Genomic DNA, 21,098 nt, shown 5'->3' with positions numbered 1-21,098 from the left:
GTTTCCTTCCTCTCGGTCTTAAGTGATTCAGCCATAACCACCGTGCTCCCCTTCCACACATACACACACCTCGCAACTGAACCACCTATGATGTCATAATCACAATCCCATTACCTCATCCTGCTGGGGGGGGGGGGTGAGGCGGATAGGGAAGGGAGGGAGTGAACAGCCTCGGGGCCGCCTCAGCTTTACAAAGTATTTTGGGGAAGGACAAATTATAGAATAAGACACAGCCCCGTATCCGTTATAAATCCCAGGTTTATAAAGGTTCCATCAGATCCGCAGCTAGAAGAGGGGCTCCAGGGGCTCAGAGCAGGCCCTGATCGACGCTTGGACTACATTTCCCGGCAGCCTTCACACCAAGGATCGATCCTTTGCCAGGGGAAGGGGGGGGATGCTTTCAGAAAGGTGGCTGTTTCGGAAGGGACAGGAGGCCAGGTGAGAAGGCTGTGTCTAATACTGTTTCGGGGTCTGAGTTAAGTAAGACAGTTCAGTTGGGAAGATGAAGTAATGGACGGAGCGGACAATGGCTTTGTTTACCTTTATCCGACATGGCTTCCCCTACGGGCTTCAGGATATGCTTCCAACTGGGCTCGTCCACTTTCTGCAATATTTTGGAGGGGGTGATTCGTTAGTGAGGAAACCATCGCGTCCCCAAATCACAGCTCTAGGCTCCTTTCCGACGGCACTATTCAGAAAAAGCTTAAGGGAGAAACCACATAGGGCTCGGGCCTCTTCGGGCCGTTCCGGGAGATTCTGAGAACAGGAGCGATCCCCCCCACTCTCCTCAAGGGCCCGTTGGTTCGTGCTAGCGCCTTTTAAGGGCACCGTGGGGCGAACGGAGCGCTCAGAGCTGCTCCGGCCGCGGCCCCGGGAGCTGGAGGAGCCGCGGTAGGTAGCGGAGGGCAGGTGGTGCTGGGGCCTCGGGGCGGGCACCGCGACCGTCCCTCCCTCTCTCCCCTCCCCCCAGTCCAGCCGCTGGTGCGGCCGAGCCTTGCAGGGCCGCCTCGGCGGGAGAGCACGGGACCCGGTGGGGGAGGGGGTGGCGGAGTGCATGTCCCAGACCCTCCCCATCCTCTGCGTCCTGAGTTCGCTTCCCGCGGTCAGATGGGGAACCCGACTGGAAAGAGGAGAACGACAGTCCCCCTGAGCAAACCCTGGAGTGCCCCCCCCACCCCGAGAGCCAGTAGATGCCCCATGCCCCACCCCGCGGGGACAGGCAGGGCAACTGAGGGAGAGGTTGAAGATTAGAGGTAGCCTAGCCGTTTGCTCTTTCGTCGTGGTGGGGGGATGGGTGCACCCCACTTGTCACCCCTATCTTCACCAGAGCCATATGGAAGAAGAGCAGTCTGGTACCCCTTTACCTTTTACTGCACCTCCCCGCCTCGCTTAGGTTTTCCTTCAGTTTCTCCCAGAGGTTTGGGACTGGGACCTGGGGGGAATGCCCCCAGGGAATTTATGACTTTCTCCCCCCCCCCCCCCCCCCCCCGCCTGACTGCTAGCTTGTCCAGGTTTCAGCACAACCTCAGTATCCCTGAAACGCAAGTGTCAGGGGTTACTTCCATCCAATGGGGAGGAGGGTCAGTCGTTATCTTAGGGGGCTTGTGGTGCGGGGAGATACTGGGTTGAGAGTTAGGCCTGGTGGGGTTGCTGGGAGGGCCGAGCGGCCTGCTGCTCAGTGAAGGGCTGAGCCTTGTGCCAGTAATGTTAAAAGCTGAGAAGTTTTAACTTGTTTAGTGTATGTCGAGGGCTGTCTACCCTTCAGATCCACAAAATGGAAGGGGAAGGAAGGCCGCCAGAGAGGCCTTCTCACACTTTTTTTAATGTCTGCTTGAGAACGAGAAGGCCCCTTGCAGAGCTGGTTTGCCTTCTTTTGTGTCCTGGTTTGATTCCTTATGGCTTCCGTTCTGTTCCCCCTCTCAGCCTGGCCTGTTTTAGGAAATTCGGGCTCAGAGTATCATTTGCGTGGTGGTAGTTGCATTGTTCCAATTACCGCTGTGTGTGGCCACATCCCAACAATTAAAATGCAGAAAAATAGAAAATCACTCTCTTCAGCTGCTTCTAGAGAGGGCTGGGAGTTTGCTGCTTGTCCAAATGCCTCATGAAAAGCTTCAAAGGTTTCTCACTCCCTGCTCCTTGTCTGGTCAGCCTGGGGTCTCTAGGGTAAAAGTCTTCACTTAGGTTGCCTTGTTGATTTTTGAGGGCAGAGCTAAGAAAATAGGAGCAGAAGTTATTCCGGCTTTAGCGTCTCCTACCAGAACACAGGGGAAGCAGCTGAAGGCAGTTCGCAGGAAGCTGGAACTTTGTTCAGAGTGGTAGTACTAATTATGCGTGGAAATGATAGTTAACTAGAGCGGCCGATTGACTTCTGCACCTCTCTTCCAAAGAACTCTGAATACATCCTAGGGTGCTTTGCTTGCTTTGTTGCCTTTATCTGAGGTGATACCCTCTTTTTTTTTGTTGGGGTGGTGTCCCACCCCCACGCCCACCCCCAGCAAGGCCAAAGGAGGAAGAGCCCGACCCCTTAGGCTCTTCCCTGGTGAACAAGTGAGGGAGGATGGCGTCCAGCCAGAGATAGACCCTATAGCTTTCTTCATCTTAATGGTAGCACCACTTCGGGCACGCCAAGGCTTTTGAGGAGCAGCAAACAGGAGCGATAAGAAACAAGCCTATGTGAACTTGTACCTTTTCTAGGCCAGTTGTTAAGGTATTGTACAGTTCGGTATTTCATGTAGCCGCGTTCCTGTGCTAGAATAAGATTGTTATACCCATCTTGGGTGTGGGTAAGCGGGGATGTTATGTGGTCAGCGGAAACTGAGCAAATTGAATTAAGACTTGGTGGTGGCGGCGGCAGCCTTTTCTCTTGGTGTTTTAGACAGGTTTGTAGCCCAGGCTTGCCTTGATGAGCTCTCATGTTCCTGCTTTCAACCTCCCAACTGCTGGAATCCCAGGTGTGTGCTCAGGACTTAGATTTCTTGGTTAATTGTTCTCTGTACTAGTTAATCCTCCACTCTGGTCTGCGTGTTGGTTAGTTATGGAAGAGGTAGAAGAAAAGATGTTGGCCTCCCACTGAGCAAGCCAAGGCCCCTCAGGTAGTAATGTGTGGGATTTTGAAGCTTGCTCTCTGATTAAAAAAAAAAAAGTAGTTTGCTTCAGTCATAAGGAAGATTCTTGGTTAGCTAAACTCATGGCCTTTGAGTGGGATCATGAAAAAAACTTGGCTGAATGAAGTCATGGAGTTGTTTTTAATATCTGTACAGTTGAAATGTAATCGGAACCACCCTGACCATTCCTTCTTGTTGTGTAAGAGAATACCCACAATATCTGCTGGGGAATAAAGATGTATCAGCTATTTAGGCCATAGGAGGATTCCAAATCCTATTCTGATCTGAAGCAGAAAGTCATGCCTTGCTCCTCTCCCTGCACTGAGCCCCAGTGGTTTAGGAGAAGGGCTCCTTTCTTGACTTCTGGCTGTAGGATAAAGAGAATATTGTACTAATTCTGTATGGAAATAACCACTTGGGCATCTTTCTTTTGAGCTGTTTCCTAAGTGGTGCTGATATTCTAGGTAGACACAACAGAGCATAAGCCAGGTTAGGAACAGTAAATAGGCTTCAGTTTGCCATCTCTAATTTATTTTACTGGATATCTAGAGTGCCTAGTTCAATGTGTTTCTGAGACTTTTTTTTAGGCTTGCCGGGAGAGTACTATGATCAATTAATGATGTCTGCCAGAGGCCTGGCATAGGGGTGCTGTGGTATGTGTGCCATGCATTCTCCATCTCTGCATCAGGAACATCTCTAATGTTACTTGGGGCCGATCCCTCTGTAATTGGCAGACTCAGCAGGCATGACTGGAGAGGGAAGTCCCAATGGTGCTAGAATGGTGCTGCAGTGGCAGAAGTCGGCTCACGAGTGAGACCTGGAAGAAAGACAGAAGACATCCATCACTTGCTCCAAAGTGTGCAAGTCAAATCCTGGACAAAACATGATAACCCTGATCACTGAGCAGCTACAGAAGCAGACCCTGGATGAGCTGAAATGCACGCGCTTCAGCATCAGTCTGGTAAAAGACCAGTGTTTCTGCTTCTTCATGATCTAGCCCCTTTCTTGGAGGCTGTTGCTACGTCTTTACCCTTGTTCTGTGTTGTATGAAACATGCTTGTACTGGAAAAGCCCACTAACGGCTCAAAATCCAGCCTGAGAGGAAGGGGGCAGGAACACTAAAACTTGGGTGAAAAGGGCTTTGTAATGTTTGAAGGTGTGGATTGTTTCTCACCAACTTTGGGAAGACAATGGGAAGAGAACAACACAGAAGTCTCTAATATGCTGGTAGCTCATGAGCTATAGGAAGAATATAAGAGGTCTCTCTAGAAATGTCCTTGTCCTGAACCCAAATAATGATGGATAATCTCTCTCTTAGCCTTTGCCTGATCATGCAGACATATCCAACTGTGGGAACCCTTTCCAGCTTGTGTCTGGTAAGGAATCTGTGGTTTATATGTGTGTGTGTGTTTGTACTTCTGTCCACACAGTTCTTTGATTAATTTTTAGTGACCAGAGATGGTTAGCCTACTTCTAGTTTTTGTGGTGGCCTAATTGTTTTGTTTTGTTTTGTTTTGAGACAGGGTCTTACTCTGTAGACCAGGCTAGCCTTGAATTCGCAGAGGTCTCCTGCTTTTGCCTCAAGTATTAAAGTGTTAGAGACGTCCTGCCACCACCCCAACTTGGTTTTTTTTCTATTTTTGTTTGTTTTCATTTGTGTTTGTTTCTTTTTTCTCTCTCTTTCTTTATTTATTGTGTTTGTTTCTTTGTTTTCATTTTGTTTGTTTCTTTGTTTTTATTTTTCCAGAAATGGGCTCTCTGTGTAGCTCTGACTGCCTTGGAACTTACTTTGTGGATCAGGCTGGCCTGGAACTCAGAGTTCCACTTTCCTCTGCCTCGGAAGTGCTGGGGTTAAAACCCACTACTACTGCCTCCACCACCACCTACCAGCTTGCTTTTGTTTGATTGTTTTTTGTTTTTGTCAAGGCCACCTTCTAAGAGTGCTATTTATCTTTATTTTACTGTCTTGTCGGGAAACCACGTTTAGTTTTTGAGGCAGGATCTCCTAGTCCAGGCTGACCTAGAGCTCTTAACAGTCTTGCTATTGAGTGCTGGGTTACAGGTGTGAGCCTCGATCAGTATAACTTTCTTAATGTAATTGCTTTGAAGAGGTAATACATTTACGTAGTTTAAAAATAGCAAAAATATTACATTGATAAAAGTCATTGTCTCCTGTTTCCAATCCATTTAGCTCCTAGTTCCTCTCTAAAAGTAACTTCTGAAAGCCACAGCTCAGTGACAGGGCGTTTGGCCAGTGTATGTGCGGCTCTTCCTTTGTTCTTAAGAACTATATATATGGAATGGAGAGACGACTCCTATCACTAGGTTTTGTTTGTCTTTTTTTTTTTACATTTATTTTATAAAATGTATGCACATGTATGCTACAGTGTGTGGAGGTCAGAGGACAATTTATAGAAAATCAGTTCTCACCCACCACATGGGTCCTAGGGATGATCAAATTCAGATCATTAGGCTTGGCCTGAAGCACCTTTACCCTTTGAGCCATCTTGTTGACCTATGAATTTCTTGTTCTCTTTTTTACATGGAGGGAGGGGACGGATGGGCTGTGTGTGCATGAATGTTGAGTACATATGTGGAGGTGAGGGGACACTGTGCCTCAGGAGTTGGGTTTCTCCTTCTACCATGTTGCTTCTAGGGACTAGGGATCCATCTCAAGTCAACAAGCTTGACAGCAGCTACCTTTATCTGTTGAGCTTTCTTGCTTGGGTTCTGTTAACTAGTTTCTTGTACACACACATCCAACTAGACATTTTTCTTTTCTTTTTTGGTAGTACATGGGATTGAACCTCATGCTAAGACATACTGAGCAAGCACTCTGTACAGGACTGTGTGGGTGGAGTTTTTCTGTCCCACCAACTGACTCCCAAATAACCATACAGAAACTTATTAAGTATAAATGCTTGGCCAATAGCTTAGGCTTGTTACTAACTAGCTCTTACAACTTAACCTGTATTTCTTATTTACACTGTACAATGAGACAGTACCTTTTTTCAGCGTGGCATGTTCATCTCCTGCTTCCTCAGCTCTCCACGGCACCTCTTTGACTCTGCTCTTCTTCCCAGCGTCCTCTCAGGTTGGCTGTCCCACCTAACCTCTAGCGAGCTAGTGGCCTGTCAGCTCTTTATTAACAATGAGAGCAACACATCTTCATGGAGTACAGGATTAGTCCACAGCAGGACTGCATCTCCAACTCTATTTTGTCTTGATCTTGCTCTGTAGTTGAGGCTGATATTGATTCCCGATTCTCTGCTCCTACTTCCTGAGTTCTGGGATTACAGGTGTGTGGCTCTATGCCCAGCTTACTTTTTTATCTTGAGGTAGGGCGTTTCTAAATGTCACAGGTTGACTTTGACTTTATAACCTCCTGCCTCAGCCTCTGGGGTTACAGGTCTGTGCCACCAGGCCTAACTCATAATGTCTAATTTTTAAAAATTATACTTATGGAGGGGCGGGGTATGTATACCATGGCCTGTAGTGTTGGGTTGGTTCTCTGCTTCTACTGTGTAGATTTCAGGGATGACTCAGGTCATCAGGCTTGCCAGCAAATACCTTTATTCTCTGATCCTCTCGCAGCACCTAGATATTTGTATACAAGTAGAGGCAAATATAAGTCTATTTGCTTTATTGTTTTTTTGGCACAGAGTTTCTGCTAGTCCGCGCTTCATTATAGCTTAGTGCAGCTGAGTACCTTTCCCTGTCTGTCTGAGCATTTTCCTGTTTTATGTATTGTACGTTACTGAACTGCATGGATCTCTATTCACTTACCGACTCCCTGTTGATGGAGATTTGGACATTTGCAGTTTTCTAATTTTGGGGTGTGTGTGCATGTATTGTATATGCGTGTATTCATGTATGGATACTAAACATGTGCACTGAAGCCCGAGGAGGGTGTCAGATGTTGTGTTCTCTCCCTCTGCCTCACTCCTTTGAGACAGTCTTTCATTTGGAGGTAGGCTTGCAGTCAGCAAGCCTCCATGATCCTCCTGTCTCCACCCTACAGACTCAGGGGTGGATGCCTGGCTATTTGTGCTAGGATCTAAATTCTAGGGCTCATGCTTACACCGCAAGTGTTCTCACCTATTAGCTACTTCTCCAGACTCATTTTCTATTCTTTACAGAGAACTGTAGTGAATAGCTTTGCCCCTAGGTCATGTTTGATATGTAAAAATACATCTGAAATGTAAATTTCTAGAGTATGAATTAATCAAAGTGCCTAGGATCATAAGCATAGCTAAGACAGCCAGAAGCTCTCTAACCCATGTTGCTGGACTGCTACCCATTTCCTTTTCTGGGGTACTTGGCAAGCAGCTACATCCATTCTCTTTCTCTTCCTTACACACTTGTTGAAAGCCAGGTATTCGGCCATAAGGATCCACTATTCCTGCCTTATGAAGTTCAGTAAGGTGAAGAACTGTTGACCAAATACTTGCTGTCATCAAGTCTGATTTTATATACTTTGATTTGTGCCTTTTCTAGAGAATTCTTGAGAAAACTTGGAATAAGTCCATTGTCCTGTAGTGAGCTATTTCCCCCAAATGGGTCTTACATGGGGAGGTAGAGGAAGGAGAATAAAGGTTATATAGCAAGTTTGAGGCCAGTTTGGATTACATGAGACCTTGTCTCCAAAAAAGTCACAATTCGGGGGCTGGAAAGATGGTATAAAGTGCTTGCATTATACGCGTTTGGACTTGTTAGGGTCCCCAGCGTTCACATAAAACCAGGAGTGGTGGCAGAGTCTAATTCCAGTGTCTAGAGACTTAGAGACAGTTGGCCAGCCAGCCTGTCCAAATTGATGAGTGACCAGTTGAGTGAGGGTCCCTACCTCAAAAAAAAAAAGGAGGGGGGGGAGGCAGGTAGGGTATCCTAAAGTTCTTGTTGACCTGAGTTCCATCCATAGGACCCACATGATTGAAGGAGAGAGTGACTTCTCCAAGTTATCCTCTGACCTGCACACACATGATTGTGTGTTGGGGCACAATTAAATAAATGTAATTTAAAAATAAAATGAGATAGAGTGCTGTTGAGCAAGACATCAGATGTTGACCTCTGAGATCAACATGTATGGGCTCATGTCCATACATACCCACGTGAACATGAACATGTACACAAACATGAACGTGTACACACATACACTCCATAAGTTACAGTTTTTATTGGAACGTAGTGAGTGAGGATCATTTTTTTTTTTTAGCTCATTTCCTTTTCTTTTAATTCTCTGGCAGGCATGAGGCATTTGCTTTATGTTACTTCCCAGGTTGGCCTCAAATTCAACATTGTAGTTATTGATTACTGTGAACTCATTTCCTGCCTGCATCTCCAGAATTCTTGAAGTATGGGCTTGAGCCACAATATACCCACTTGGTCCTTCAATCTATTTGTCTTTAAAAGGCTTGAAGCTGGGCATGGTGGCACATACCTTTAATCCCAGCACTTAGGAGGCAGATATAGGTAGATTCTGTGAGTTTGTGGCCAGCTTGATCAACATAGCAAGTTTCAGACCAGCCAGGGAAATATAGTGAGACCTAGTCTCAAAAACAATTTTTTTTCAAAAATTTATATTTAAGGCCTAAGGGGAAGGGAACTAGAGTACATGCACAAACAAACATAGAAGAACAAAAGTAACACAAAATTCTCTAGCACATTCTGCCACCAGACCCTCCAACATCTCACTTGGAATGAAAGTGATTGCTTAACTAGGTGGTCGTGGCACATGCCTTTAATCCCAGAACTCAGGAGTCAGAAGCAGGTGGATCTCTGAGCTCGAAGTCAGCCTGGTCTACAAAGTGACAGCCAGAGCTACACAGAGAAACCCTGTCTCGAAAAACCAAAAAACAACAAGAAGAAAGTGATTGCTTAGCCGCTTGATTACTTCCTCCAGGCAGCACTGCCTTGCTTGGTCCTGGAGACACATAAGAAAGGAAGAAGGCCAGAGAAAGCGAATATAGGCCTGGTTTACAGAACCAAACTGGGCGCAGGGAAGGTTGGGCAAGTAGATAGGGCTGGTCTGGGAGATTGGAGGTGAGTGGGGCATTCACACAGACATATGGGTTTCTTTTGGCAATTGCACATTTGAGAGGAAGTGACAGATGGTGTGTAAATGTTCTTGATTCTTAAGATAAAGGTAGCATAATATAGTAAAGTTTGAATCATGTTTTGTTCATTGATAGCAAGTTAGACTGCTGTCACCTTGAAAAAGGGTAATCATAGTACCTGCTTCATGAGGATTTTTGTGAAACTACATGAAGTATTGGCTGCATTATATGATGCATGAGCTCTTATGTTAGTTATTAATACTTTTTATTATGAATGCCTTTCAGAAGGTGCTTCCTGGAGGGGCCTGCCCCACTGTTCCTGTGCTGAATTCCAGGACAGCCTCAACTTCAGCTACCATCCCTCAGGCCTAAGCCTGCACCTCAGACCACCCAGTCGGGAGAGCTCCCCCCAGGAGCAGCCCCTCTCCCAAGTACTAAGCCCCGAACCCCCAGACCCAGAGAAGCTTCCTGTGCCCCCTGCTCCTCCATCCAAGAGGCACTGCCGCTCACTCTCGGTGCCTGTGGACCTGTCTCGCTGGCAGCCAGTGTGGCGGCCCGCCCCCTCCAAGCTGTGGACTCCCATCAAGCACCGGGGCAGTGCTGGAGGGGGTGGGCCGCAGGTGCCTCACCAGAGTCCCCCAAAGCGGGTCTCCAGCCTCAGGTTCCTCCAAGCTCCCAGTGCCTCTTCTCAATGTGCCCCAGCCCACAGACCCTACAGCCCTCCTTTCTTCAGCCTGGCCCTGGCCCAAGATTCCTCTCAACCCTGTGCCACCTCCCCTCAGAATGGTTCTTGGGAGAGTGATGCTGAGTCCCTGTCACCTTGCCCACCCCAGCGCCGCTTCTCCCTGTCACCCAGCCTGGGCCCACAGGCAAGCCGCTTCCTGCCCTCTGCCCGGAGCTCCCCTGCATCTTCCCCAGAGCTGCCCTGGAGACCTCGAGGTCCCCGCAACCTTCCCCGAAGCCGCTCACAGCCTTGTGACCTGGATGCTCGCAAAACTGGGATCAAGCGGCGTCACGAGGAGGACTCCCGGCGCCTGAGGCCTTCTTTGGACTTTGACAAGATGAATCAGGTGGGACTGGTAAGCCGGAAGAGCGGAGATGAGTGGGAAGACCCCTGAAACATGTCCTAGCTCCGCCTTTCTGCAGGCGTCTCTGAGAACTCTTCTCAGGAGTTTGTTCTAGGAAGACCTTTCTGGCTTGCCTGGAACTATTTGAGTTTTAACCTTTAAAGTTTCCAGCCCTGTTAGATTTGTCCTTGGTATTTGAAGAAACTGGGCTGAGACATTAAACCTTGTCCTCTCGGGGAACTCTTAAGTCACGAAAGTCCTGTCATCAGTGCTGGCGCCTGTGCTCAGGGTTGGCTTTGCCCTCTGCCGCTCACTGCCTCGTGAGCCTTTAGAGGCTGAAACAAGTTTAACAGGCACTTTTCTAGAGTCCTAGCCTGAGAGCAGTTGCTGTAGATGTACTTGTCTACTTTTTCCAGATTTTTCTTGGTCACAGGTCTCTGAGAGTTTGTTCCTTTTATTACTCGAATCTGCTTAGGCTCGGGCAGACAAGAGTGGCCAAATAAGCAGATGGTGTTCTGGCTGCATGGAGCTTATAAAAGCTTATAAATGAGCTAGCTGGGTTTTGTTTTTTTTTTTTTTAAGATAAAGTTTTTCTGTTTATCCCAGGTTGAGTTCAGCTTGCTGAGCTATGAGATTTTAGATACCGCCATGCCCCATCATAACTCATTGCTTCCATTCTGTGGTACTTGTGAGTGAACCTGTGTCCTTAGGCATAGTATGCAGACGCTCTGCCCCTGTGTTAATACTCAGCCCCCAGGCTTCTATGCTTTGCTGTGGTTTTGGTTTGCTTTGTTTTTTTGAGACAGGCCATTATTGTAATCCAGAACCCACTATGTAGACCAGGCCTGCCTTGAACTCTCAGAGATCTGCCTCCCAAGTAATAGATTAATGGGGGAAACTGGGGTTCTTTCCTCAGAGAATTTACATGTATACTAAATGCTCCAAATTTTATGATTTGAAACTTTGCTCTAAAGTCTAGAATTTCGGTCCTCAAGTGTAACTGAGAGGGACCCTTTAAAATAGGTTTTTGGAGTGCCAGGAGGGCACATCTACTCCTCCAGAGGACCTGAATTTGATTCCTAGCACCTGTGTAGTGTAACTCCAGTTTCAGGAGGTTTGATGCCCTCTAACGGCCTCTGCAGGCATTGTTCTGTGCACATGGTACGCAGACTTACATCCAAGCAAAACCGCCATACACATAAAGTAATCAATGGAAAGTTTTTAAATTTTAGGTTACTTATGGGAAGTTAATATTTTTGTCTTAACTTTTTATTTGACAGAAACCATACTCAGGAGGTCTCTGTCTCCAAGAAACAGCTCCAGAAGGCAGCAGCATCTCTCCACCATGGTTCATGGCCTGTAGCCCCCCACCTCTCTCTGCTTCCTGCAGTCCTGTTGAGGGTTCATCCCATGTGCTGAGTGAAAGTGAAGAGGAAGAAGAGGGGGCTGTGCGGTGGGGACGGCAGGAACTAAACAAGCGGACTCTGTGCCAGCAGGACTTTGGGGACCTGGACCTGAATCTGATTGAGGAAAACTAAACCTGAGAGACTGCTTCCTGGGGCCACACAGACTGACTGTCTAATGGCTACTAACACGTGTGGAGGCTCCAAGGCTGAGGGCCCAGCCTGGGAAAGGGGGTGAGTGGAGGGCTCCGACTCAGGGCAGCCCAAGTCTTCTCGCTCCAGCAAGCTCGACCATGCCAAGAGACTGGCCGGGACAAGATAAACGGAGCTGGTGGCGGGAGGGACAGCCCCAGAGCAGACCCTCCCCATGGCGGCCCTGAGTGTGAGTATCCCTGCCACTGAGAGAGCAATGGGCAGGGAAGGAAGGGGTCTGCCGACCCCAGCTCGGGGAATTTCACTAGCCCCTTTGCTTCAAAGGGCACTTGTGTCTTAGAATTTGGCCAGGGTGGGGGCATTCAGTCAGCCTCCTTGGAGAAATTGTGTGAGTGTGTGTGTGTGCTTGGGCGTATACTTGAGGAAAGGTGTGTTTGTGTAGCCTTAGGGAAGGAAGGCAGTTGCTCCTTTAACAGCAGAGCATCAGGATGCCCCCAGAATCTTGAGGGTTTTTTTTTTTTTCCTCTTTTTAAATATGATGTTGGGCTTGTTCAAGGTGTCTAGAGAAGAGGGGGCTCTTTTTTTTTTAATTTTTTTTTAAATTTTTTTGGTCTTAACTCTGGAGCCAGGCTTTTAACTTCATAGCATTACTTGCTCTGCAGATGGCTCTGTTTTGGAATCTAAGAACGGTGACCTCAGCTAATGGTCTTTTCCTCAGTCCCACCCTCACCCACTAGATAAATCTCGTATCAAGGCGAGGGCTTGTAGAAAAGTCACGTTCATTGTGTTCATCGATTACCTAAGCTGCACACAGTCTGCCTCTCTTGTTCTCTGAGTAGGTACACACATGGGCAGCTGAGGCAGAGTGGAGGGGTTTTCTCTCTTCTTCACCAAGGGAACCCTTTCATGCTCTGATATTTCAAGTCAGAGACAAAGTTGATCCCCAGAATATGTTGAGGCAGACCTGTAGCAGGAGCAGTGACATTTAGTATCCAGAAGTCCTTGAGCCCACCCCAGCACTACCTTTTGGAAGCTGGCTGTAGGGAAACTTATTCTTGCAAGATGTAGGTCCAGTCTTTCTGATCTGCGAGACAGAGGAAGGGCGTTCAGCATTTCATAGTTTGCTTGTCTTCCACTCTTGCCAGGAAATGTTTATTTGCCTCTAATTGGCCCTGAGAGACCACAGAGAGGCTGGGGCTCACTGAGGGATTGGCTGGGGATGTGTAAAGCAAAGACTATGAGAAGCAGCTGGGAGTTTGTTGTTGTTGGATTGAATTTCCTTTTTTGTTTCTTACCCACAACTTCAGCCAGTGCAGCAGATCCCAATGACTACAGTAATGGACTTAAAGATTGTAGGTACCTTGGTAGGATTGGCACCAGTGGGCATGTGTATAGAAGCTGCCACTATTGCAATCTGCGAGCCTTTGTTTAGAACACCCTGCATAACGAAATTGAACCTGCCCTTCCCATTTATTATAGTAAGGGCATTTTTCTGTTCAATTTCCAGGGTGTCTTCAAGGGAGGTAGCTATGTCTTCTTGAGCCTGTGGCCCTCAGAGGTTCTACTTTTCCAGGGCTCCTCCCTATCTCCTGGCTAGTTACCACATAGTACCACTGGGCTACCAGTCTCTAGGGCCTAAGAGAAACTCTCTTGAGAATCCAGGGAAACAGCCCAGGGGTTACCTATCCTTGGTTTTATCCTTCCCTGGTTCTCCCTCTCTGGTCCATAATTTCCCTGGTGCCAGCTTCTTTTCCACCTCGGGCATCCTCATCCCTGGGGTCTCTGCTGCAGATGGCAGTGTCAGCTTCCAATAGGTCACTGGCAATGCCAATGGGGTCTCTGCAAGACCCTAAGTTTAAGTGAAGGCAGTGGTTCTGCCTTCGTTCTGGCTTTCCCAGAGCCCTTAGGTCACCACCCTTAGGGAAAGGAGGCCTACAGTTGTCATAGTTTAATTCCATTCCTTTAAGTCTGGAATGTTAAACTAAGCAGAACTATCATCTTGCTTCCCTTTTTAAATGCCTCTGGCCCTGGAACAAGCCTTTTCAAGACGTGAATCATTTTGCTTTACACAATAGATCTGTCCCGACAGTTCTGTGTAAACCAAATGCTATTTTTTGATGCATTTGGACTGCTGGTCATTTAAAAGCAGCCTATGATTGCTTCTTTTGTAAAGCGAGCAACCTCCCTCTACTTTAGCTGGTTTCGTTATCTGGGTTTTCACATTTGGGCTTTCCCAGAGTGGAGCACACCTCCGGGGCTTGTGGCTGATGCTGTGTAGACGTCTGCATCTGTGCTGCGTGTGTGGTGTGGCTGGCCAGTAGGTGAGTATTATTGCGTGTGTGAGTGAAGCCACTCCCAGGCTGATGCTCTCCTCCTGTGCCCGGTGACTGCCCAGTGGCAGCCCTAGCTGCCCTTCATTCCCACCTGCTGCCAAAGTCCCTGTGCTAATGGGATTACAGAAACAAAAAGTGGAAAAAAAAATTTCGTAAACTTTGTTTTATATTAAAAATTCCATAAGTCTGTGTGTGTTAAAACATGAGGTTCTGCCTCTGTGGCTGTGTTTGAAAAAATAAAGTTTTATTAGAATAATCCATTTTCCCAAGCAACCTCGTGTACTATAGTGTCTTTTTCCCTTACATGTGCATACACACACACACACACACACACACACACACACACACAGGGGGAGAGAGAGAGAGAGAGAGAGAGAGAGAGAGAGAGAGGAAGAAACTGAATGATGCTTGACTTTCCAACCCTTTAAGGCATGACCAGCCCCCCGCCCCAAAGGACTGTATCTTATCCCTAGACCCTTCTATGCTCAGACCCTGTTGCCGGGAATTCTGTTCATGTGGCTTGGTTCCGGTTTTCCTGGTACTTACATGTATTGTCTGACATCATTCTCATTTCCAGCTGGTTAAAAGCAAATACTAATACATTCCAAATATCTGAGATATGGCTGATGGGCAGTTAGACACTTGACTAGGTTAATTCATTGGCTTTGGATGGCTAGAGAGAACAGGAAAGAATCCCTTCATAAGAGTTTTCACATGCTATATTCTGGAGAGAGAGAGTTAGTCCTCAGAACTCAGATTCCAAGATCTGGGTAACTTTTCCATCTTAAAAATCCTGTTTGCAAAATTATCCTAACAACAAAGCTCTTTTGTCCTAGAAAGGACATGTTTCTTAAAACTTCTGTTGTTGCCTTAAAAAAAAAAAAAAGGTCTTGTTTAAGTCTTTGCTTTTCTATTCCACCCTTCTCCTTAAGTTAACATTTTTCTAATGTGTATGGATGAAATACAGCTACTTTAGCTAAGCAAGGGCCTCTGCCTTTCCTTACCAGGCTGAATGGAGAGTCAAGGTGCTCACCTTATGTCCTGGTTATCTACTTCAAATCTGTGGTACTCATCTTGGAAACCAATGATGTGTACAAGACAGAACTGGCCTGGCTACCTGGAGCAGGAACCTAGAGAGTGGGAGTTGCCACCTGCCCTGGAAATAAAGGAGGAGAGGCTTTGGAGATGGACTATGGCAGACACATGGTTAGGGAAATTTCTATTCCTGCTTTTTCTTGCTTCACAACTATCCTGTTGCACTTGCTTGAGCCAGGGAAAAGTTTAAACAACTAAAATGACAATACTTATTTTTGGTTTTTAGTCTTGTAGTTGGTTTTTAATTTGTGTGTGTGTGTGTGTGTGCCTGTGCCTGCCGTGCTGAGGATAAAACAAAGGTCAAGTACATGCTAGGTGAATATTTTCTCACTCAGCTCTCCCCCAGCTCCATGGGTCTGTTCTTCTGTAAGTTCTCTGAGGTCAAATGTACTCATCACTTTCATTGCTGAAGTCTCTTATAGGAAAGAGGTGTAAATTTTATAAGGGCAGGGAATTGTTTTATTCAGTGTTGTGGCCTCAACACTTGGGAATTTCTTGGCACATGAAAAGGTGCCTGTTTTATTTTTTAGATGAATTTCTCCTTATCCCATCCCTGAGCTTAAATATAGTTGTCACGGTGCTGTGCAAAATCAGCTGTAGACACTAGGGCAGGGATTAAAGGCTCCATATGGGAGGAAAATCCTTCAGTAGTTAATTTTGGTAAAAAAGATGCAAGGCAGATAGGTCCTATATGGATTCACCCGTTTTCCTTCTATGAATAATTTATGGGCCATGTGCTATAAGGACTCAGTCCAGGTCTCCGCTTTGTTACAGGAGAGAAAAGTTACAAAGAATAGGAGTTGGAATGTACCTTTAACCCGAGAAGCAGACTGGTTTATATAGTGACCTCCAGGTCGGCCTGGGACACATAGTGAGACCCTTAAAAAGCACACAAAAAAGTTGGGAGGAGACTTTTGTTCCCTTCGTGCTCCACAGGGTAGCACTAGAAAAAGTTCCCTAGATATTTTGTACTTTACAAAGTTGGTAGTTGGTATCTCCCATTCCAATATTTGCTTTAAAAAAAAAAAATGGGTCAAAAGTACAGACAGGGTTATGGAAAAGGAGATAACTAGGTAGCCACAGCTGCTTTGGACAGATGAATGAAAGTAGCCTCTTTTATAGCAACAGTCATGGTTTAGGACTAGACTGTTTCTCTTTCTGGTTTGTATATACTTAGTCTGTGTATTCAAGAGACAGAAACAAGGTAGTGTAACATCATCAACAAATGTTGGAGGCTCTCCATTGCATATTGTGAATTAGTCTAGCCAAAATCTCAACATCCTCCCTCTGTACCACCTTCTTTTCTAATTGAGATTGAGGACTATCTCATACCTGAAACAGTTCTAATAGATGCTACAGAACTTTCTTTGCTTGCAACCCTATGACGTCCATGGCAAAATGAAATGCCACCACATTAGGTGGTCTCTCCCATTTCCCTACAAGTTGACAAACTGGGGCTAGAGAGATGCCTTGGTAGTTAAATACACTTGCTGTTCCCTGGTCTTAAGACCTGGGTTCAATTCCCAATATCCACATGACAACTGTTTTGTAATCCAGTTCCATGGATCTAGCACCCTCTTGTGGCCTCCACAGTGGTGTGCATACACACAAACACACACACACATACACACAGAGGCAAAATACTTAAGACACTTAACATACAAACAAAAGGATTTTGTTTTGTTTTTGTTTTTTAAAATATTTATTTATTTATTATGTATACAATATTCTGTCTGCAGGCCAGAAGAGGGCACCAGACCTAATTACAGATGATTGTGAGCCACCATGTGGTTGCCGGGAATTGAACTCAGGACCTTTGGAAGAGCAGGCAACGCTTTTAACCACTGAGCCATCTCTCCAGCCCCTTGGTTTTTTTTTTTTTTAAATATTTTATTTATTTATTTATTTTGTATACAATATTCTGTCTGTGTGTTTGCCTGCAGGCCAGAAGAGGGCACCAGACCCCATTACAGATGGTTGTGAGCCACCATGTGGTTGCTAGGAATTGAACTCAGGACCTTTGGAAGGGTAGGCAGTGCTCTTAACCTCTGAGCCATCTCTCCAGCCTCCTGTTTTTGTTTTTTTGAGACAGTTTCTCTAGTTGTCCTGGAACTAGCTCTTATAGACCAGGCTAACCTCGACCTCACAGATTCGCCTACCATTGCCTCCAGAGTGCTGGGATTAGAGGCGTGCACCACCACCACCCAGCATAAAAGGGTCTTTTTGTTTGTTTGTTTGTTTGTTTGTTCTCACTAAGTCACTCTGGCTGGGCTAAATCTCCTTAGATAGACCTCCAACTCTCAGAGATCTGCTTACCTCTGCTTCCAGAGTGCTGAAGTTAAGAGCATGTGCTACCGCCACACCTGGCTAAAATAAATCTTCAAAAAACAATATTGGCCCATTAGAAAAGGAAAGAACCTCTGTGGGTTCAAGACAGAACACTAAGAAGGTACATTCGTCTTTCGCCAATGGAGATCATAATCACACCCAATGGATGTTACGCATTGGTTTATGGGAAAGGAATCTATCAAGTACTGAACTACTCTGGGCCAATGAGAAAGATGGTGGTGTCCCATATGGATCAATGGAGTGGATATTTCCTAACAGATAACAGGGAGTAACTCGTTTTAGGATAGGAGATCAATGTGTTGGTTATTGGGGTTAACTCAAAATAGCCATGTTCTAGGTACCTTGCCTCATCTCCCCACCATCTTGAAAAGTCTTTGGTGTTGTCTAAGGAGAGAGGGCGTAAACTCCTCCACACGTGACTACCTGGACTGGAGTAAGACTGGAACTAGTGATGGTGCTACTGGTGGGTGAAGGGGATAAAGGACCCGCCCACCTCTCCGCCCCCCAGCCGAACTTGCAATTCCCCTCCCGACCGCAGGGGGCACTGCAGGCCCTGGTGAGGTTGGGGCGGAGCGCTGTGAGGGGCTGACAGCTGCTGCCCGGCTCCAGAGCGCTGGGGGCGCTGTGCACGGCCCTGGCTGTGCCTCCGCTCCCGGCCACGGGGGGCGCTGCGCGGCGCCGGTGGTTGGTGGTGGCTGTTGGGGGGGTGGGGGGGAGCGGCGGCCGCGGGTGGTGCGGAGGGAGGCCTTGCGGGTGGATCGGGCGCTTGGCGGCGGAGGTGGTGGGAGGCGGCGGGCGGGAGCGCGGGTCCGGCCGGCCCTGGCGATGGCGGACGCGGCGGCCTCCCCGGTGGGCAAGCGGCTGTTGCTTCTGTTCTCGGACCCTGCGGCCTCAGCTTCGGCCTCGGCCCCCACGGCGGCGGCGGCAGTGAGCGGAGATCCTGGGCCTGCGCTGCGCACTCGGGCCTGGCGAGCCGGCACGGTGCGGGCCATGAGCGGGGCGGTGCCCCAGGACCTAGCGGTGAGTGGCGGCCGAGGCGGGCACGCGAGGCCGGGGCTGTGGGGCCTGTGGGCGGCCTCCCCGGGGGCCTTTGTGAGGGGGGTGGCGAGGCGGGGGTGACCCAGTTCCGCGCCCCCGGCACTCCTGAGCGCCCCCCGCCGGCACCTCGGCGCCTGGGCACTCGGGCTCTGGCCGGCGTGGCTTCCGCGTCGGGGTGCGCGCCCCAGTTTCTCCTGGGGGGCGGCCGGGGTGCGAGGAGCTGCTGCTGTTGCTTCTAGCCGGCAGGCCCCGCCTCCTGGGCGACCCTGCTCTGCGCACCCCCCCTTCACGCCCTCAGATCAGGCTCTCGAACCCTGGGTCCCCGGGTCCTGCAAAATTCATCTAGAAGACGCGGAGCTGGAGTCCCCAGGCCGTCTCGGGGGACTCGCACCGGGTTCCCTTCCTCCCGGAGCCCTGAGCGCGGCCGGAATGTGGGTAGCTGCAGGAGGCTCAGAGGCTGCAGTTGGAGCTGCTTGGGGCTTTTTTTTTTTTTTTTTTTTAAATCTGGCACTTACTTCCTCCTTGTTTGAGCAGGGCTCGGCCTGGCGGTCCCAGAAAGGCCAGTTCTGTGGTCTGATTTCGAACGCCCTTCTTTTGGCGCTTCTGGGTGTCAGGAGCTGCTGTTTGAGCTTTTTGATAAGTTTGAGGTCTGTGCTGGTAGCCGAATGAGGCTGTCGAGTGGTAGGTTTTGCTTCTAAGTCGGTTACTCCCCTAACCTTGAGAGGTTTTGCTTTGAAACTTTGTATTAGGGTTTGACTGCTTGCCTCGATATATTTTACCATGAAAGCTATTCCGTACATAGTTAAGTGGCATTCGAGACCGTGAGCTTTTATTTTTGCTAATGTGGCGGCAAAATGGTACCTTTGAGTTTTGTCAAGCCTCTTCAGTTCCTCATTCTGATAGCGGCCCTAGCTAGCCTCTCTGGTGAGCTAAAGCTATGAGAAATGGGCGGGAGGGGTATTTGAGATGATCTATTCATCAGTAAACAGAAAGTGAATATTCTTGATGAGCTTGATTCCGCAGACATTTCATTCACCAAACAGGAACATATTTTGTGAGATTTAGGATGAATGTAGCTGTCTGCTGCTGGTTTTGCATCCAGGGATCAAGTGTTGGGCTTTCTAGTTGATAAGCAACCTTTGGGTTCTTGGTTTTTTGTTTGTTTGTTTGTTTGTTTTTGGCTTGTTTCTGGCTCAAGCTTTACCGCTCCTGCTTCTATTTACTTGCTTTGATCATTCTCTGGGATGTATAAAGAAGCTTTGTAAGGGTATTAATGAAGCTCCAGCGGAGTGAATTTGTAAAAAGATACCACGACAATAAGAGAGGGATTTGATCCTAAATTCCTCTGCCCTTTCTACGAAAGATGGGTAGGGTTCGGATCGCGACGGTTTCTTTCTCATTCACTAATCCCCTCCCCTCCCCCAAGCAAAGCATTTTTAAGATCTACCCATATGCGCATACTCTGACCTGAGGCATTGCCATTTCATTGGGATTTTACTTCCCAGTTCTTTGAATAGTTGTTTCCATGTTCTCTCCATCAAATGAATTGAGCTCGTGAGCTCTGCACCTGAAATGGCTACCCAGTCGCTCTGTTGTTTGTTGATCTCCGTGATTGCAGAGGTTTTTGAAGTACACTGAGTGCTGGACTACTAGGGCTAAATACTTAATAGTTTTACCACTTGGCCAGTGTAAGTGGGTTTCCCAACCAACTAAACACTTGCAGTGATTCTTGAAAAAAAGCAAGGTGTTCTTACAACGGTGTTGAAGGTCTTGTGTGGCGCAATGTGAACATAGAAGCAAAGGTAACTTTGGGTTTGGTTAATAGATTTGTGCTTGTCTTACACTTTTATCCGGGAACATATATGAGAAAACAGTCACAACAAAACTCTGGGCCTTTTAGGTTTTTTTTTTTTAAACCTTCTTGCCGTACTGTTCTAGAATTGCTGTTACATTGAGGTTTTGTTGAAGACGGTAACTAGTGAGAAATAAATCTGTATTTGTCGTTTGCTTTCCCTTTTCATTGACGAGAATGTCTTTGGATTCTGGGCATGTGGACCTTTCCAATTTGCACCACACATTGTAGTAAACACAACTATCTTCCAATCAAAAGTGTTCTTCCTGTACTCAAGGGTGGAGTTTGCCAGCAACTGGCCTGTGATTGGGCAGACTTTCTTTCAGTTATGTTTAAGAGGTTTTCAGGCGTGCTTGGTTTTGAGTAATGCATAGCAGGGCGCCCCCTGTTAAGGATGAGTAATTAAGGGTTGGATGAATAGTTTCTGAACTGATTGAAAACACATTTCTCAATTTTAGGCTCCATTAATATCCTCTTTCTAAATACTTTTTGACCCAGAAATACTTGAGTATACTGGTGATACATTTAATGAACTTTTTTTTTTTTATTTCATTACCAATGCCATATGCTGCCTTAAGATATGATGTGTGGGGAAAAATGAAAACCTCTACTCCATTCTTTGGAAAATTTGTTGATGAGTGTTTTAAGAGT

General features: G+C 47.2%; 2 protein-coding genes across 8 annotated transcripts in view; both read left to right on the top strand.

Moving 5' to 3' along the window:
* The first annotated feature begins 308 nt into the window (after positions 1-308).
* Positions 309-14,386, top strand: Fam53c (family with sequence similarity 53 member C). Of its 6 annotated transcripts, XM_085699974.2 has the most exons (6): positions 867-891; positions 2,876-2,951; positions 3,839-4,065; positions 4,423-4,480; positions 9,443-10,236; positions 11,505-14,386. In XM_085699974.2, exons 3-6 carry the CDS (start codon positions 3,988-3,990, stop codon positions 11,760-11,762), a joined length of 1,188 nt encoding a protein of 395 aa, XP_085556100.1. In that variant the 5' UTR covers positions 867-891; positions 2,876-2,951; positions 3,839-3,987; the 3' UTR covers positions 11,763-14,386. The 6 variants fall into 6 exon arrangements, with proteins under 6 accessions (XP_048298419.1, XP_048298421.1, XP_048298418.1 ...); XM_048442462.3 differs by lacking the exons at positions 867-891; positions 2,876-2,951 and adding an exon at positions 309-438; XM_048442464.3 differs by lacking the exon at positions 2,876-2,951 and having other exon boundaries at positions 759-891; positions 9,443-10,227.
* A 3,966-nt stretch (positions 14,387-18,352) lies between these two features.
* The window catches only part of Kdm3b (lysine demethylase 3B), a 59,271-nt gene continuing 56,525 nt past the window's right edge, over positions 18,353-21,098 (top strand). Inside the window, exon 1 of one of the 2 annotated variants that reach the window (XM_085699970.2) lies at positions 18,353-18,577. In XM_085699970.2, the coding sequence (XP_085556096.1) occupies positions 18,383-18,577 (195 nt within the window). In that variant the 5' untranslated portion in view covers positions 18,353-18,382. The remainder of the gene's footprint in view (positions 18,578-21,098) is intronic. The other variant, XM_085699971.2, reaches the window with a different exon arrangement.

This window comes from Myodes glareolus, chromosome 13, assembly GCF_982192425.1.
Source record: "Myodes glareolus chromosome 13, mMyoGla1.1, whole genome shotgun sequence".
Lineage (NCBI taxonomy): Eukaryota > Metazoa > Chordata > Mammalia > Rodentia > Cricetidae > Myodes > Myodes glareolus.
Note: the sequence above shows the minus strand (reverse complement) of the source record. Positions and strands in the feature narration are given on the sequence as shown.

What these genes read in the sequence shown, in the direction of transcription:
- Fam53c (XM_048442462.3), top strand. Translation starts at nt 3,988, where the DNA reads ATGATAACCCTGATCACTGAGCAGCTACAGAAGCAGACCCTGGATGAG. An exon ending in CGCGCTTCAGCATCAGTCTG is followed by an intron (nt 4,066 to 4,422) that starts GTAAAAGACCAG and finishes TCTCTCTCTTAG; the next exon opens with CCTTTGCCTGATCATGCAGA. An exon ending in AGATGAATCAGGTGGGACTG is followed by an intron (nt 10,237 to 11,504) that starts GTAAGCCGGAAG and finishes TTTATTTGACAG; the next exon opens with AAACCATACTCAGGAGGTCT.